At 33.2% G+C, this 18863-nt stretch overlaps 1 protein-coding gene across 1 annotated transcript in view; it reads right to left on the bottom strand.

The window, feature by feature from the left end:
- The window catches only part of SPOCK3 (SPARC (osteonectin), cwcv and kazal like domains proteoglycan 3), a 135285-nt gene extending 119433 nt beyond the window's left edge, over window positions 1-15852 (bottom strand). The window contains exons 1-2 of the mRNA XM_026847039.1: window positions 15807-15852; window positions 2093-2207 (exon numbers count right to left, since the gene is read on the bottom strand). Coding sequence (XP_026702840.1) covers window positions 2093-2175 — 83 coding nt within the window. The 5' untranslated portion in view covers window positions 2176-2207; window positions 15807-15852. The remainder of the gene's footprint in view (window positions 1-2092; window positions 2208-15806) is intronic.
- Between the last annotated feature and the right edge of the window lie 3011 nt (window positions 15853-18863).

The raw sequence follows: 18863 nt of genomic DNA, 5'->3' as shown, positions 1-18863 counted from the left end.
AAAAAAAAATAAAAAAAAAAAAAAAAAAAAGTAGAAAGAATTTATTCAAATTATCTAATCTTTGAAGAACACATGCACGCACACAGACAAAGTAGAAAGAGAAATTACTGGGATGAAATTTTGTGAAGATTTATCCCCAGTAAATTGAATACACACAACTGATATATTAGAAATGGATACACGTAGATAATATAACCTGACAGTTGATAATATAATCTTTCTCATTTAATTTTTATCAAGACTTATAAAGGAATGGATCAGTCCTTTGGGAACTTGAAAAACAGATGGCTCTGTTAAAAATCAATACGCAAATTTTAGATATCAGTGAAGGAATAAAATCTTGGGCTAAAGAAATTAATAGTGGTAAAGAGACCAGCAGACATGACTGCTTGTGAATATGCTATTCATACTCTTATCCCACCATACAACAGAAAGGTCAGAGATTGCATGAAGAAACCTCTTTAGAAAGAAAGCACAAAGTAACTGATTTCTCCTTCAATCTGGTAATTTGTGGAAACAGGGAGAGCTCAACTTGGGAAATCCCTGTCCTGGCTCAGGACAGGTATGTAGAGAACTGCTTCATTTAGCCTACAAGATCAGACTTGCAGTGCTTTTTACAATCACCAAGTTGTTGTCATTCCAAAGTTTTCCGTTATGAGACTGTATCATATTCAGACAAGCTTTGGCTTTTAAAATATTACTTTTCTAAAAGTGTGCCAGGGGCTGTGGGAGGAATAATATAGGTATGAAGGTAGATGCCAATACATTTATTAATTCAACCACTGTAAGGACCTTTATCTAGTCTAGAAGAGGTTTCAGGCCTTACCTGCTGCATGTATACTTAACTTGGAGATGTCATTTTTTCAGTTTTCAATGATTGTGTTGTCTTCTCACAGTTGACACTGACATATTCCCCTGAAAGCTCACATGCAGTTGAAATTAGACTACCTAGCTTTGTCTGACGGTAATTCTTGCACCTCATATAATACTTTAACAAAAATGTCTAGCTCTAGACTGAGATCGTTTGATAGAGTTTAGCTCTACAAATAATGTAGAGCTTTTGTGTTAATTAGCTGCAGCTGCAGATCAAGAATAGTTTAAACTTTTCGTTTCACTATGCACTATCTTGCTTGTTGAAAAGCTACAGATGGGTGTATTTAACAACCAGACACTCGGAAGAACATTCTTTGTATCATTCATAAAACTGTACTGGCTCTCTAAAAAGCTTGAAATGATCCTCAGACAAGAAAGTCTCTTACTTTCCTTAGCTCTTTTCAGCCTCTACTGAGCAAAGCACTTTAACGCACACTTATTTCAATCAAGTTATTGAAGTTTAGCCTTTCTACTATGCTCTGTTTCCCACAACTTAGTGCAAAAAAAAAGTGAACAATCCCAAATCAAAAATGCAACTGGACTCCATCTCCTCAGCAAACAACAAATCTCATGACTCAACTAAGCGTAAGGTTCAGGCCGCTACACATTCACTTTCTGCCCCAGAAGTACATTAATATTTTGCCACTTTAAGACCTACATAAATAGAGCATCTGGAACTGTTCTCCCAAAAAAGGTAGGACTAAAAATCATCTACATTTGGATTCCAGAATAACTTTATCATATATTTGTTTCTTGTATTTAACCTGTCCAGAACGCAAGGAAAATTGGAATGCATAGAAGAACAAAAAAAAACCCAAAAACCAAACCCTAAAAAAAAAAAAACAACTCTTTTTTAAACTACATACATATATTTACACTCTAACAGGCAGTTTTGAGTTCCCTAGGTTCCTATACGAAGTGATGAAATCAAAGTAATGTACAGCAGCAGGACATTATCATAATCATTATATTCATTTGGTACCTGCACCATGTATTTGTATCAGCAGCTTGAGATAAATATGTACACCCTCCAACCTACCAGTCTATCAAAATCCAAAAATATTAAACATTCCAATCAAATTATGCATACATAATTCCTTCTAAAATCCACTCCTCTGCTCACATGTTGTTCAATATCTAATTATAGTGTATTTATGGTTTACAGTCAGTCACAAATACTATAAAAAAGGTCTATAGGATTAACTTTTAAAATATTTACCTGTGTGTAAGCCTTCGATGACTAACGCAAACAGCAGTTTGTTGATCCTGTGCAACACAGACCTTATGGCGACTACATTTCATCTTTAAACATGGATCTTTAGCCGGATCTAAAGCTAAAAATAATTTTAGAAAATTATTAACAATTATCTAGAAACATGCAATTAAGATAAGAAACACACCACACACACAGTCCACAAAGTATGTGGAGCAGGGTTGGCCTACTGCTTGTTCAGCATGCTAGACTGACAGGCACTTATTTTCACCAGGATAAAATGCAGTACACTCCAGAATAATGCAAAATGAAGTGGTGCAAAATTCCTTACCAAGGAAAACAGATCTTCATGGAACATGAATACTGCTTTATAGTCTCATACAATACCACTGGCTTTCATTTATAAAAATACTAAATACCCTATACAACTATCTCCTGGTCAATATTTGTAACAAAGGCAATAAAAGGCTGCTGGCTTTTACTGTAGTTGAAAACACTTTTTTAATATTAGAATTTGTTTAGGACTTTTAGGAAGTTTGCATACCCATTATGTCATACAGAGCACCCAATTCCCAAAGAAAACAATTTTGAATTGGATTCTGTTGCCTACAGTTCTCCGTTTCAGCCACATCACTTCTAAACAAAATTAGGTTTGTGATTTTTATAGCTCAGAAGTCACTGCATTTCTGAAATCACAGTAAAGGTGCAAGCCAAAAAGTAATGAAAAAGAAGTCAGAAAGGCAAATGACATTTGATCAGGAGTTTAGAACATTTGTTTATTCAGATGTTGCCTGCTACATCTCCCAAATACAGTATATTTTTAAAAGCTGTAAGCCAGGATGCTAATAAAAACCCCATACTTCCACTCAATCCATTTCTTGTCATTCCGACCATGAAACAGTAACATTTAATAAGCTACACTGCACAGTAATAATTCAATAAGACATAAATGGTGATGTGCTGGTCCATAAGCAAATTAACCTAGAGAAGAAGAAAATCAACCATTCGCTAAATTCTGCTATTGTGTAGATAAGTACTCACCATAACATACTTTAAACAATTGCTACTTTCTCACTGTACCCCCAGATACTGCTATTTCTACCTTGAAAGTAGCTTTCCTTTCCTGCTTACTAAGACACAGCTGGGTTCTTCCAACTCAACATTAAGCGGTGAACAATGTCACTGTCTGAATTTAATAAGAAATTGTAACTCATATGAGATTTTAGTAAAAGTATACAAAAATATGCAAGTGAGTGATTTGTAGGACTCCATCCTGGTCCTTTAGTCATAAATCCAAACTCATCTTTGAACTACAAATACTAATTCCTGGCCATAATACTAGAAGAGCCAAATAATCCCATTTGTTCACTATTATTAAATTTGTATAGCATATTTCTTGAGTAACCATGCCTACAGCATAATACAGAAAAGTTTCTGCCTATTTAAGCTCTCACAAGAAACAATCAACTTTTCCCTTCTCTGATCTCCATGGTGTCTTTCAGGTAGATCTAAATATTCCAACACTATTTTTTTAGCCCTATAGGCATGTGCTTTTTTTTTAAAAAAAAAAAAAAAAAAAGTTTAACCACCCTCCAAAAAAGAAAAAAAACACACCGCCAAAACCCACCAAACAACCCACCCTACTAAGTTAAATATCAAAGCCCACTTTGAAGACAGTACTGAAAATTCTAAATTGTAAAATCAAGCAAGAAAGATAAGAATAAATAGAATTCAGTTTTCCATTGTTCATCTTCACTTTAGCATATTATTGTCCACTCTTCAGTAGTATTTCAGAAATTCTCTTACCCTATTTTTCACATGTGCTTATAAAATATATATTTGCATACGTATTTTCTGAAAGTAAAGCTATATTTCTTCTGTTCTTCATGATCAAAAGCAAAGTTTTAACCACACCGCTATTTAAACTGCAAGATGATATCAACATAAGCCTGACTAACTGTGTACCCAAGAAAGAGGCACCAGGCTGATAATTAGTTGCTGCTGTAACATGTAACTTTATGGTGCTAAGTATAACTAAATATAGTCTAAACGGTGACTTTTTTAGTTTTATTTCCTTCTTAACAATATATTCAGCTGTGCAAAATATATACATCATATTACCAACAAAGCAGAAAAGTGATGGAATCATTAATACAATAATACTTCAAGCAGAAAAGAAATATTTTATTAATTACAGCATAAGACATATGCAAAGATGCATTCCTCTTCCAGGTATTTTTATTTCTACAGCAAAACCAGCCATAAAACCACAATGAGTCATCCAAAGTAAGTCTGATTAAAACAACTCTAAACAAATGGGAAGCAAGTGCAGCAAAAAATGACTGAACTAGGATACAGTATATTCAGCATTCTTCTCCAATATACTTAAGATTTTAGAATCCATGTCAAATACTTTCTCTGCTTAAAGTCAGGCAAAATGTAATGTCAACCCCTAATAAGCATGAACGGATTATCACTTAATGTACTGGTCCAAGTACCTCTTCCAGAATGCTCCCTGGTAGAGACACTAAGGTAGCAATAGTGGAATATGGTATTGGCACACCTTCAGAAACTGAATAGGTTATGGAACAAAAATACACAAGCAAGAAAAATCTGGATCACATAAGGATGCAGAGTTCAGTATCAAGTAGAAAATGTATTTCAGGAAAAGGGGTGAATGGAGGAGACGGTGTAATTTTTCACTGCCATTGAAATGGTTAATTCTTTTCTCAAGTTCTTGGGAATCTGAAGGTGTGTTTTGACAATTCCATCAAAATTTAGCAAGCCATAACATATCTTTTTGGCATTGTTACAGGCAGAATCCAACTTTACAACTGAGAGACGGTACAATCACAATTTGCCTTTATGACAACATAAAGATGGGTATCATACTAAGGAAGACACCTAGTTGGAATCAGAATGACTTTGCAGCAAAAAAAGAAGGCCAGGGGCCAGAGTTAATGATTCTGTTAAAAAAAAAAAAAAAAAAAAAGGAGCTGCGTACGCACACCCCACACATACCTTCAAAAAAAACCCACACAGGTAAGTAAATGGAAAAGCTTTAAGGTTTAAAAAACAACAACAAAATAATCAATGGAATCCAAAGAGCTCTATAGGAAATCAAATTAGAAATTGTCTTTGAACACATAAGTGATGACAGAAGTAAGTGCTGGATTTTGACACCACTATCAGAAAGAAAACTGTTGGGAAGAAAACAATGCTTCATTAGGTTCCTTATGTATTTAACAGGCTTTTTGCACCAAATATAAACCAGATTGCTTAGAATTCAGTGTGAAAAAATACATTTTTGTGGATCACCCATTCACCAATTGCACCTTTTAAATGAAAGGTGTTCACTGGTGAGAACTTAATATTAGAAATCAGTTGTGCAATACAACAAGATATCTGCAAGGCAACACCTTCCTGGCCCTATGGTTATATCAGACTCAGCTGTGTTCTGACCATATTTATCCTCCAAGAATTTTCTTTGAAGAAAGCCTAACAACTTATGAAACGGAAAGACACCCATAAATGTGGCTAACAACACATTCTGCATGTACATTGTTTGCTTCATTTGCTATGAAACAGAGAAGTTAAGATTGATTGGCCGATTCTTTTAGGGTCAGGGTTTGTTTTATAAATTAAAGCAAAGTATTGAACAAAACTTGTGACTGTGTACACACAGCTGTATATTTAAGATGTAAGACTTTGTATTGGCAGCTCTGTTCAGCGGCAGTGAAATGAAGAATTTCAAGTGATTTTTGACACCATCTCTACCAACTAGACATTGAAGAATATACCAGTGAGTTCATTAACTTCTCAAAGGTATTTATAGCTAATGGTTGACAGGAGAGTCTGGGTAAGAGAACTGTTTTGGAAATTTCCAAAGTGAATCATTTCCTGGGCTAGGCTGGGCCCTCTCCTACCAAAGGATTACACACACACCACTTAGACTGGAAGTCAGGACACATACTCAGTTCTAGAGTATATCCAAACCTTAGCGTAGCAATGTAATCTTCCAGTATTTGCTGACTCCGTAGTTACCATGTCCTGCATGGAACTCTTCGTCACTGAGGTATGACATACATTCATTATACAGCAAGAATGGCTATGGGACTGTGTTAGTACAGAGGCTATGTAGGCAGAGCAAGTAAGCCAGCAGAGCTGTGAGTGCCAAAACCACAAGACCATGGTTCAGATTCAAAGGCACATTCAACACTCATGGTCTTGCCATTGACATTAACTTCTTTTTCTCTGTCAGCTATGAACCCCCTACAGAGGTCTTTTTTCCTCATCTTAAGTGTGATACATGGTTAGACTTTTTCCAATACATTGTAAAAGTTTACTAGTTACTGAACCAGTTTTAGTGATGCAGAAGTCACAGAAGAGTGTATGTCCTTGGAAAAATATTTTGCAAAGTTGCAGTAAGTTACAACAGCAAAGGAGAGTCCAAATAAACGACTGATACAAGAACACATATTTTTGGAATGTGAAAAGTCAACTACCTGAAGGGTCATGTCTGTGTTGATTGACATTGTATCTTATCAAGCCAGAGGATAAAATACAGAAAGAAATGCTGCTAGAAACTGTGGAAAGCAGTGTAAGTCTTTCTCTTTTATCTAACTTCTATAAATCTATTTTGCACAATCTCACATTCTTATTATTAACCTGCTTTTTAAAAATGGTAAACATGGGTTGCATAGTGATCTTCCCAGCTTTGATAGGACTAAAAAAAATTTAGGTATTTACAAAAATATGTAAATGGATTGCCCTTTTTTTAAACCTGTTTTCGTATTTGGAACAGATAAATGGACAATTTTCAGGGAAAGTGTAGGCTAAATTAGAAGAAAAACATTTTCCAAAACCATAGTCTGAAGTTCTTCATGCTGGGGAAGAACTGGACTCTCCTTACAATGCAGGGACATACCTGACTATGTCCAGTCTCTACATCGATTCATCCTAAATATCTTAAATTACTATGAAAATGCATAAATTTATTCCAGGGAAAGTACATAACAGTTAACTCAGGAAATACATGCCATTGAGTAATTCTTCAATGCATCTTTCAGCAATCCCTAACAAAATGTGCCTGCTTTACCCCAGCTCAGATTATGTTGACTTTTTCTGACAACACATATTCCTTTCTGTTTCTGCTAAAATAATCAGCTATGAAACAGTACAATGTTCACACTAAAAATATCACACGTGACAACTTACCGCTGTGGAGCCATTTATCTCCCTCTCAAATATTTTCTTCAGCATGAAACACATCAATCTGAGTTGTTATCCAATTCACATTTACTAAAATATCTTCATAATTATGATATCTAGAGGCATTTTTTTTTCCATAATCAAAGTAAAAATGTAGATTGTACAGTACAATTATATTGTCATTAAAAATATGTGATGGTTTCCACTATGGTGAGGAGACTGTAGACATAAGTAATATGTTTATTTAAGACTTGCCAAAAATAATTTCTTTATTAGTGGCTAAATGAATCAGCTGACTTCCTAGAAAATCAGATACAACCAGCTTCTAGAAATGCAGGTCTGATCTTAACTTTATTAATTTGATAATATTCAGCTTTATTTAGCTCCTACTACTCGAAAAGTGTGCTTGCTACAGGTTATTTGCCTATATGCCTACATTTGTACATATATTTGCCTAAAATAATACCAAATGTCATGTTAATTAAATTTAAGCAAGCAGAAAAATATAACTGTCACAGAAGTATGAAATGCTTTGCAACATCAACTATTTCTCTAAGAACTAATATTGTAAATGAAAAAGAATTTGCTCTCTGCTGTAAAATTATGGAACAGAATTAGGATCACTTGGTAACTTTTATAGATGGATATGGATTTGTTATTCTCACATGCTAAGGAAGCAATTAATATTCAAAAATTGATTCAATTATTACTAATGGATCTATTTATTTATAATTCTAATTTGTAAGAGCAATTCAGCAAAGCTTCCCATCATCTCTTCTTTAAGTCAATTTATAGCTAGCACTTGCGGAAACTGACATTAGCCAGAACATCATTTTTATTGGGAATATAATAGGAAATCAAGATTCACAAGACATAACATAGATATCATCTCTGTGGCAGAAACCACAGTAAATTAACATTATTTCAGAACCTGTTGAGTGCATTCTGACATGTTCCTGATTTTCCATTCCCAGTAAAATGAAAGGGGAAAAAAGGTTGAGCACAAAGTTTTCAGACTTAAATTCTATTTCCCTCCTCCAAAGTTTTGTGATTATTTTCTGATGTGCAAAGTACAAACTAGGTAGATATTTTGCTTTACGACACTTACCAAAACTTAACTATGCTTTGTGTATCCTGTGTGTGGTTTAATTCCTCTAGTTCTAAAGGCAGGTCTTCTTTGCCCATAGAGTTTTCACATTTGACAATGTGGGGAGAAAAATATAAATTATCTAAACGTTCTAACTAAAATATTTATAATTAGGTCAAATGCCTATGTTACAACTCTAGGCAGACAGACACCTAGAAGGGAATAACCCCTATTGCCTGCTTTGACAAATCACACAATTCCTGAAGATATCTAAAGAGCACTAGTATTTAAAGATGTTTCACTGTTACGAGCTAACAACCACAAATATACCAAACCTGTGTAAGTTCCAAGTAGATTTAAGTGGCAATCAGTTGAAAAAAAATTAAAACCAAAACTTCAGAGTTTATCTTCTGTAAAATTGTAAATGTAATAAAGAAATTGGACCAACTCAATTAAAAATTCACCTTCCAGGGTATCTCTTGGATCACTAGATTCATTTTTGCATGAAACACTCCTGGTGTCCAAACTGAGAGAAGCCTGTAATTTGGAAATACAGGCAGAACTATAGGTGTTCTCCAGTTACTGGCTTGTAATAAAAAAATCTACAATTTTAGTTGCTTTTGAGTATGTACCTGAGTCCTGACTCATAGCTAGCACACCTGATGTACCACAGAAAAGGAAGAAGTTGTGTATTCCCTGTACATGGACAGGATGGAGTGGAGAGCAGCTTGGAAGGAAAACTGGAGATACAAAGTCAAATAAGGCGACTTCAGAGCAGCAAAGCGTGCAGTAGTTCAGACAGGGTGTTCCACAGCCAAACCTGGTCTTTCTCTCCAAAAAGCATCCTGACACAATACAATAATTAGCTTAGACTTATTTTTTGTATTAGCAGATAAATTCAAAAAAAGTGTCTAATGAATACCAGCGAGTATTTTACTAACAACCTGGGTTTATTATTACCACAAGTATTTTCTATAGGACCAGTAATCATCTTTTATCTGACCTACAGATAGTTTTTGCAGTTTTAGTTATGTCCTGTTGTGAAATTTTTAAGGTTGTACCTCTCCATCTCTATATATATATCCATCTCACAGGATCTTATACTTCAATACATGAGGCAATCCATTTGTTTGCATCCATGAAGACATTTTTATGAATGAAATTTAGTTTAAAGCTATCTACAGATGTCCATCATGAGGGCATAAAGCAGGAGTGGCAGGGAAGCAGGAACAAGGGGTTAAACTTCTACTGAAGGCAAGCAACATCTCATATTATGGGCAGGATTTAGCCTCACTAAAAATCCTTTATATAGCCTTTCTTAAAATAGCTGTAAGAATTTAGAATCCATTCAATGATTCTACAAAATAAATACTGAAACAATCAGAGATCCACAACTAGAAAAGTAGATGTATACTACCCTACGTGCCTGAGTTAGGAGTCAAGACTGTGAACTTTCATGGTGTTTCCACAGTAAAGAAATTTATAGAAGAGAAACAGTAAAAGAACCACTAAAGCACAGCATCAGGTAATGAAGAAAAAGCACCGTTAAAGCATTCCTCAGGCATCTACAAAGTATTTTTTGAGGAGAGCTGGCTGAAAATAATAAAAAGCAGTTGGAATCAGTTTAACACAGGATTTGGCGTATTTTCTTGGTGAACAGGAATCCTAAACATACCTAAATACCTGAAGCTGTAAACTGCCAGATAAAAATCTTAGCTGAGATAAAGAAGTGGTGTCTTTGTAGGAGGACACTATGGATTTCAAAACAAACAGGATAAAAATATGTTAAAAATGCTTCATGCTTTTTTACTATTAATATATTTATATTTAAAGTGATATGTGATACATTTTAATTGCAAAATACTACAATTTATCTTGAAAGAGATGGATATATGTTTCTTGTTTAAAAACATCAATAGTTGTGATATAAAAACTAGATCATGAGTGCACATATCAAATGTAGCAAAGTTAAATCTACATAACCGTTTTTACAGTCTTCAACTAATGGATCTACATTAAACTCCCTTATGACTTCCCAGGGCTTGCAAATGAGTGAATCAAATTATTTTATTGAATATGACTCTAAGTGGGTTTCAGTTCACAGTACAAATGTATAAACGTAGTCACAAATTAGAGGTGTTTGCATGTATTTGCATACCCTTAGTTACCCAAATTATTACAGAACTAGGTAGATGAAACAGAGCTAAAAGGCAAAGCCTGAACTAAAATATAAGTGTTTTAAATTGTTTCAAAATTTATTTCTGCTGTTAAATGGTATCTACAACACTTCTGCTGTAAACAGACATCTAATATAACCTGATACTATAAAAGCCAAAAATAATTCAGTGGAATGGTCTACAAGAAATGTTATAAATATCTCTACAAACCAATGATTCCTTCAGGGTGTTCATCCTCCATGGAGATGTCATTTCATATTTTTTCCATTACATGAAAATACTTCACTGTTTCTCCAAGATATTTCTATTGAGCAAGGGAAAACATTCCTTCCACTTTAAAAAATTATGCCAGTATCTTTGTGTATGCAGTTTTACTCAATATCTTCAACCTCCAAGCTCTGCTACCATCTGTAGTCTAAAAATAAAACGTACCAAAAGTATCCTGAATATTTTTATGTGATGTAAATGTAGTATCTGAGGAAAATGTATTAACAAGTTCTGTGTTTTGGGGTTTGTTTTTTTTTTTTTTTAATTTGAGAAAACAATGATAAAACATACATTAAAGCTACTAAATTATTCAACTTGGAATATTCCAAAACACAAACATCCTAACTGCTTGTTTCCAGCACCATTTAAAGGACAAAACCTGCCTTTTGGCAGTAACTAATTACGATTAATAGAACATTCAGATTTATTCCAACAATAACACCTGCCCCACATGACGGTTTATTAAGAATTTACATTGTGATATCTATAGAAATACATAAACACTAAGTTTGTGTGTATATATCTATCATATACATCTATTTAAATACATTTTTCTATCTTATATGTATATAAGCAAATAAGACTTCAATGGGAACAAGTACTCTTTGGACAAATATCAGATGTTTCTTAAAGGAATGGGACTGGTAGATTGCAATCAGTATTTTTCCATCTTTCAAAATAGCTTAGATTTTGCAGCCCAGGAGTAAATATCACTATACATTTTCATAGTAAGGGCTAGTGTCCTGGAATATTTAGACATCTATTTCCATATAACCATTCTCTAACCATTATTACCAATGAAATTACACATATCTGTCTACCTAAGCAATTTGGACATGCTTAATCATATTCACATAAGAAAGCCTTTCAAAATACACCAAGTATAGAAGAGCAAATTAAGACTCTATTAGGCACTCATTTTACTATCATATGCACAACTATTGACTCCTTGAACCAGATTTTTCAAATATGACAACAAAATATTAGCATTAAGAAATACAAAATATATTATATGAAAATATATATTATTCATATATCCATATACAGTAAATCTATTAAAATATCACAAAATGCTTTAATAGTAATATAAATCTTAGGAAAATAATAACTATGCATAGACCTCAAAGATATGCCTATATTGCAAGCACTGGTTCCTTAAAAATACCACCTGCAAATTACTATGTTTACTATGTTGGCTAAAAATAATTTTTAAAAGTTCCCCATATATTGCTGATTTCAAGCAGAATACAGATACACAGAATAATGAATGTAAAACAGAATAATGAATGTAAACAAAACCCCATTTGTCTGACTACTAGTGGTATCAGCAAGGAGTTACATGTATACCAGGTCCCTAAGCCACAGCCTAAAAGACAAAGGGGTATAACAGAGATTGAGTATTTTTTAAAATTATAACTAATGATTTAAAAACACAGACATACAGCTAAATATTCCAGCACCACCTCTATTAGTTAGCTGAGGTTTATACAATTTAAAGGTCTTCATATTTTGTTCATATATAGATTTTGGAACTTCAAATATCTATTTGTAATTTCATCATGTAAAGCTGCTGTAATTTAAATCAGAAAAAAAAAATCCTATAACAGCACTAATAATTGTTATAATCCATTATTTTCATAATAAATAGAAAAAAATATCTGGACTTCAGCTCTTTTAATGCAAAAAAGATTTCTTGCATACTTTCATAAATCTGTAAGTAAGTTTCCATACTTTCACAAATTTATAAGTTTCTGAAAAGCCAAATATTGATAAAATTAAAATAAATAAAACACTGAGAGTGATAAATTACAGATATTATTTATTTCTCTCCTCAAAGAACTTATCTGCCTGTATCTTCAGGAGTATTATTACAAACTTTAACACAACAGACTTGTTTAAACACCACCATTAGTGAGCAATTTTAGTCTCTGACTGCAAGTTTATCTCTACAATTTAAAAATGTGTGCTTCACTTAGGAGTTTCATGTTTTCATTTGGGAGAACATATTTTATGAAATGCTCTCCCTTGTGAGAGCAGCTACTGCACAAACCAGAATGGCATTAACAGAAGGTTGAAGGGGAAACCCTTGTAAAGATTCTCTAACACAGACTGCTTGGCTTGCAACAAGTCCTAATAGATCACAGGACTCCACAGTCAGTCATTCACGATGTCCCTGTTTATTGTTTTGAACAGTTCACTTTGGTGAAAGAAAAAAAAAATGCAAACCCCGTAATTCTACATGTATTGTTACTGAGGTGAAGAGCTAATTAACAGTTAAACCTTATCTCTTTTAAACTTAGTAGTGAAGTGGTACACAACGGGAGCGGAATGGCACTGGTGTTGTGCTTATGGCACACCCCTGGAACAACACTTACAGAGACTATCAGAATGTAAACCTAAACCTTAGTTTTTATAGTCTACCAACTCTCACTTTTTCCTACATCATTAAATAATAAGAGGGGAAAAACAAGTGTGATGTATGTCTTTTATTATATTTCCCCAAACACAGGAAATCATAAAAGATGTGATTTCTTCAGTAAATCATGAACATTACATTCACTCCTAAGGAATCGACATTTGCAAGGTTAGCATACTTTTAATGTATGAATGGCTCTTCCCACAAAATATCACCCATGATCACTTTTCCCATCTGATGAAAGAGACCTGAACGTATGAACAAGTACATGGTATTTCCACAGCTGTATTTTATTCTCAGGAATATTTTGCTATGTTTCAAAAAATCATTTCATATTACACCCAGAAGTAAGAGGAAGACAGTTCTGCAAACATGGAAAGCAAAATTTTGACTAGGAAATCTTCTTCTATCTTTTAGTGTATCCCCCAGATCTAATCAGTAATGTTATTTACAGACCTTCAAAAAAATAACAACAGCATGCCAGACTCTGATTAATAAAGAATATCTGTATGTCAGAGTCTAGAAAACGTTTAATTCTTGAGAAATTAAATCCATTCACATAGAGCTCATTTCAATATCATTGCTAAATTCAATACGAAGACTGTAGTAGTTATTGCAGGAAAAGTGAAAAGCAGTGTATGCAGGTAAAAATAACTGGTAGTCTTTAAATGATAGACTGACAAATTAAAGACACTAGGAACATTTTTAAATAATAAAACTTCAGTGTAGTTCTTATGTAAATGTGTTCCCAAGTAGCATTACTTGTTTTTCAGCTATAAATTACACAGTAAAATATAGATAAAACTACTCACCAAATGCACTGATATCTTTTAATGTTAATTTTCAGTTTACAAGGATATGAAAACTCGGTAGGCATGCTTTTCAAATATTCACTACCCAATACACAGTTCATTTTGCAAACAAGGTAGGACAGATAACCTTAATATTGTTTTCTTAGTTGGGTTGTTTGTAAATTCAGAAAAGTATTCTACAAACTTTAGTATCAGGATCCTCAAAGAAGTCAAGAGTAATAGAACAAGCCAGAGTGTATAAAAGTGTAAATGTGTTGGGGAAAAAATAGTATTTCAGTGTATTTTCTGAAAAAACACCAACCAATTAAAAACAAACAAACAAACAAAACAAAAAAAAACAGACCAAGTATGCAATAACAAAAAAACATGAGCAAAACTAGAGTGTATTCAATTCAATGTCTTCTGATGAAAGATTTTGCACCAGAAAGTCCTCCATTAATGTATAACTTATTCCAGTTCTCATAGCAAAAACGTATTTGCAGACTATGCCCCTCTATAAAAAAACAACAACAACAAAAAAGAAGGAATAGACTAAAGGTACTTTGTAGTGAAGTGATAAGGCTGCTTGTTTGATGAAGTACTTCATCAAAAGAAAGGAATCTTTGAGAAGTCAGAAGAACTAAAGTCAAGTACTTTTTCCTAATGTATTAGTATATAATGAGGTGAGAAGCATGGTCTGTGAAATTGGCAGATTCTAAAATATTCAGGCTACCATGGATCTAAATTAACGTTTACAAATTTCCAACAAACCAGCAGAGAATCACCACAATTCAAAGAGTAGTGATAATATAAATGTGACTTTTTTCCTCTCCTTCTACTTCCTTCTCCCACAAACTGCTAAAACATGCCAGGTTCATTCATTTAAGAAATTAAGGCATTTCCTTTCACAGGCTTACTACAGTAATCCTCAGTTAAAGTGAAAAAGACTTAGAAGATGGTGGAAAGTCCACCTCTAAGAGATGTGGTTGTAAAACAGAATTCATTATAAAATCTCCATTAAAAGTTAGAATCCATTATGGAGAAATTTCTTTAAATTAATAAACATTATTTTTGCAACATGTTTTTATCTCAGTCTGTTGTGTACAAGCCCCTACACTGTTTCTTTATTGCATTTGTGCCACTGGTCTCTGAAGCTCTCCTTGTAGCAATTAAAAAAAAAAAAATTCTCAATAGTTTCACAAGAGTAGTCATACACTTTGAAACAACATACATGAGGTGGATTATATTGACAGTAAGTATTAAATTCCAATGCCTGGGAGAGAATGTTTACATGTGAAAATTTGCTGCATTTGCTCAAACTTCTCTTAAGGCTGAAATTGTTCTACTGTAGCATTCTCAAAGCTCCATCTGTGTTTTGCCTCAAGACAGATCACTTGAACATGACAGAGACTTCTAGAACTGTTTTTTTCTAGATCTTCTTTTATCAGCCAGATATAAATATACTTTCAACATTGTAATGGAATTTTTTTAACTGCAAAAGACAAATATCAGATTGCACACCTGGTTTTCTTCAAATGTCCTACTGAAAACACAACAGTGCTATAGTTAAATATATAAATAAATTTAAACTAAACCTCCCAAACCCCAGGAACTTGCTTATATGAGGGAAACTTTAAGCTACTCTGGAGGTTCCTAATGCTCCCATCTCTGTCTCTAATCAATACAAACTTGGCAAAAATCACAGATATAAAATGATGATCATAAATACTTAAATTTTATCCAATATAAATAACTAGTAGCAGAATCTTACCTTGATCAAATGGTTTACCCGGACTCCATGTACGAAAATAATCATCCTGGAGAGGGAGAAACAACCTACTTTTAGTAAAATGTAACAAATCAATGTATACACAAAAAATTCACAGAATCATTAAAGACAGAAGATGTATACCAACCTCTACTTCCTAGAAAAGGCAAGCAGTAAAAAACAAATGAGAAAAATATTACAGTCATCATAATGAGACAAATTACTCATATAGAATAAAACAGTGTCATTCAGAGGCCATTTGCACTCATTAAGTAAAAATGCTATTCAATCAATGTTACTCTACTAGCATTTAAAATAAAGTATTTCTCACACTACTTCCACACCTAACATTTTTAACACCGCTTTTAAAATGTTACAGTAGTTGTCCAGTACTTTAAGGTACTGAAAAACTTGATTACATTTTCCATTAATGATTTGTCTAAATCAAAGCTCCAAAGTAGTCATCAATAAAATATAACTACATTTTAAAAATGATACATGAATTTTAGAAAAATAAATATTCTGCTATGTAGTGTTCAACTGCATCAGTGAGATCTGTAATTAAATAAGACTATTAACTTGATTTTCTATAAATCATCTTCCTAAACAAAAAATAACATCCTAATTATGTCATCAGCTGTATTAGGCTACAATTTCAAGAAAGAAAAACTAAAGTAGCTTTCAAGATTTTAGTAAATTTGTTTGTAACTTATAAATTCATACCTGAAACATGTAAATAAATTGATCCCCCCATCTCAGATAATAGACGGAGCAGAAAAATTACTAGAATTATTTACTAGGTCTTAATTTATCTCACTGTTCTCTAAAACAAAACATTAAAAAGACTGTACCTAACATTTTAATGTCTCCATAAATCCAGGTTCACAAACTACAGTGGGTGTATTGTCACATGCAGCAGTTCCATCCCACTTGCTAAAAGATCACCAAGACCACCATAAAGAAACCTCAGTTCACAAAAAATTGAACTACTAGGAAAATGTAAGTCTCATACAGTTGTCAAAGACACATCACCTCAATTTAAAATGGTCAAGCATGAAGCTCATCTTTACAGAAATAAAACACTCTTTGAGTTTTAATAGTTCATCAGAAAAGAAAAAAAAAAAAAAAAAAAAAAAAAAAGTGGTTGCAGCCTAAACTGTATTTCACTGATGAAGTTTTATTAGTAAAAATGTTATGGCAATGCATGCTTTGAAAGAGGAAGAAAGAAATGAGCAGAATCTGGAAGTGCACAACAGAACCATAGTTCACTACCAATACTTATGCATTCCTTTAGTCTGATGCTGCCCAGATTAACAATCTATGAATCAGTATACATTATTTGCCCTTTTAATTAATATTTTTTGAATGTAAATAAATACAGACAGGCATATCAAATTATTAAAAAAAAAACCATGGAAGACATAAGCAGAAGTTATAATTATGATTGTATTTTCCATTTATATCCCTCCTTATAGTAACTATGGAGATGATAATCTTAAGAGTGGTGTTCTGATCAGGTTTGAGCCATCTTTAATGCAATGCTGTTCCATAAATCACGCTGCCAAAACTTTAAATCCTTGAAAAAACATAAAAGTGATAGATTCTCTTTTCATTTCTACTAAATCAGTAATGTTTACCCACAATGAACCTATTCGGACAATATGTTTATTATTAAAATGGTGAAAAAAGTTAGAATAACTAGAACATAAGGCTGTTAGAACAGAAGAGCAGTCTTGAGTGAGACCAAAATCCCTAAGGCAAAGCATCCTGCATTAGGCTTAAGGAAGAACATAGAAGTGGAGCTTGTATAAATTACACATTCTCAAGTTGGCCTCAAACCAACCAGACAATAAATCAATTCTTGTTCATCTCTATACTGCAGACAACTTCACAGATCCCAAATATAACATCCCTCAGGCATTTCTAGAAATAAGAGCCTTAGCTGACTTACTTCTGTCTACAAAGCCACTCCATACCCTTCTCTGAATCTTTTCCAAGTCTTTTTTTTTTAATATGGTATGACTAGAACTGTGCAGAGCATTCAAGATGAAGCAGCACTATGTATATATATGCAACACAATAACACTATTTTATTCTGTATTCTTCTCCTCATTATGTCTATCCCTCTATTTTCTTTTTAGGTTGGTGGGCGGCTGGTTTTGTTTCTTTGAACTGTACTATGGTTTGGATGGTGTTGCATTTAAGGTAATGAATTAATTTGTTATGATTTGGATGGATTTCAGATAGAAAATTCCAAGCTATACATACATATACACGTTATATACCTATACTGATTTTCCTAAAGACTTTATTTTTCAAATCACCTGTTAAAGTCCATTATTGGATATGTTAAACAAAATCTTTATGTGTCTCTAAACCCAAAATAAAATAATTAATTGATTCACAGAGTAAGTAAAGAAATTGCTTCAACACATTGCAGTTCCACAATTTTACAAATATTCCTAAAGCTATTTAACCTATCACTTGAAGAACCTGGCTTTCTGTTACATTCAGACCTTTCCTGATTATCAGTCAGTAAGTTTAATTATTATAATGTTCAACATCCTCTTCAGAATATCAAAATACTATATAATTTACAAAGTCTCATTTTTCACAATTTTAATATAGAATTAAAACCAGAATGAACAAATACACAGTTTAAAGTTAAGGTTGAGTAGCATCACAGTGTCTCTAGCCAAAGTATGCTTTAACAATATATAAATGCAAAAGACAATGTCTCAGGACAGAGCCTATGACTTCTGATTTTCCTTCAGAAGCTTCCTTGCCTATGTCCTGAGCATGCTAAGGAGCAGGCTGCAAAAGTATACAGAATAAAGTCACAAATTTGACACAGTAACCATACCAACTTTTCAACATTTTCTAGCTAAAGGTATCCACACATTTTAAATTAGAAAAATTCACCCTTACTGCTCTAGTTGAAACTATGTGAAATGTCAGTAATTCTTTCAAGTCTCTGTGTGAAAGACACATAAATAACTTCTAATAGACACATATGATGGATTTCAATGAGTTTAATATCCATACCTTAAAATTATGCAT

Source organism: Athene cunicularia, assembly GCF_003259725.1.
Source record: "Athene cunicularia isolate RWA chromosome 4 unlocalized genomic scaffold, athCun1 chr4_part1, whole genome shotgun sequence".
NCBI lineage: Eukaryota > Metazoa > Chordata > Aves > Strigiformes > Strigidae > Athene > Athene cunicularia.
This window is presented reverse-complemented; position numbering and strand designations above follow the sequence as displayed.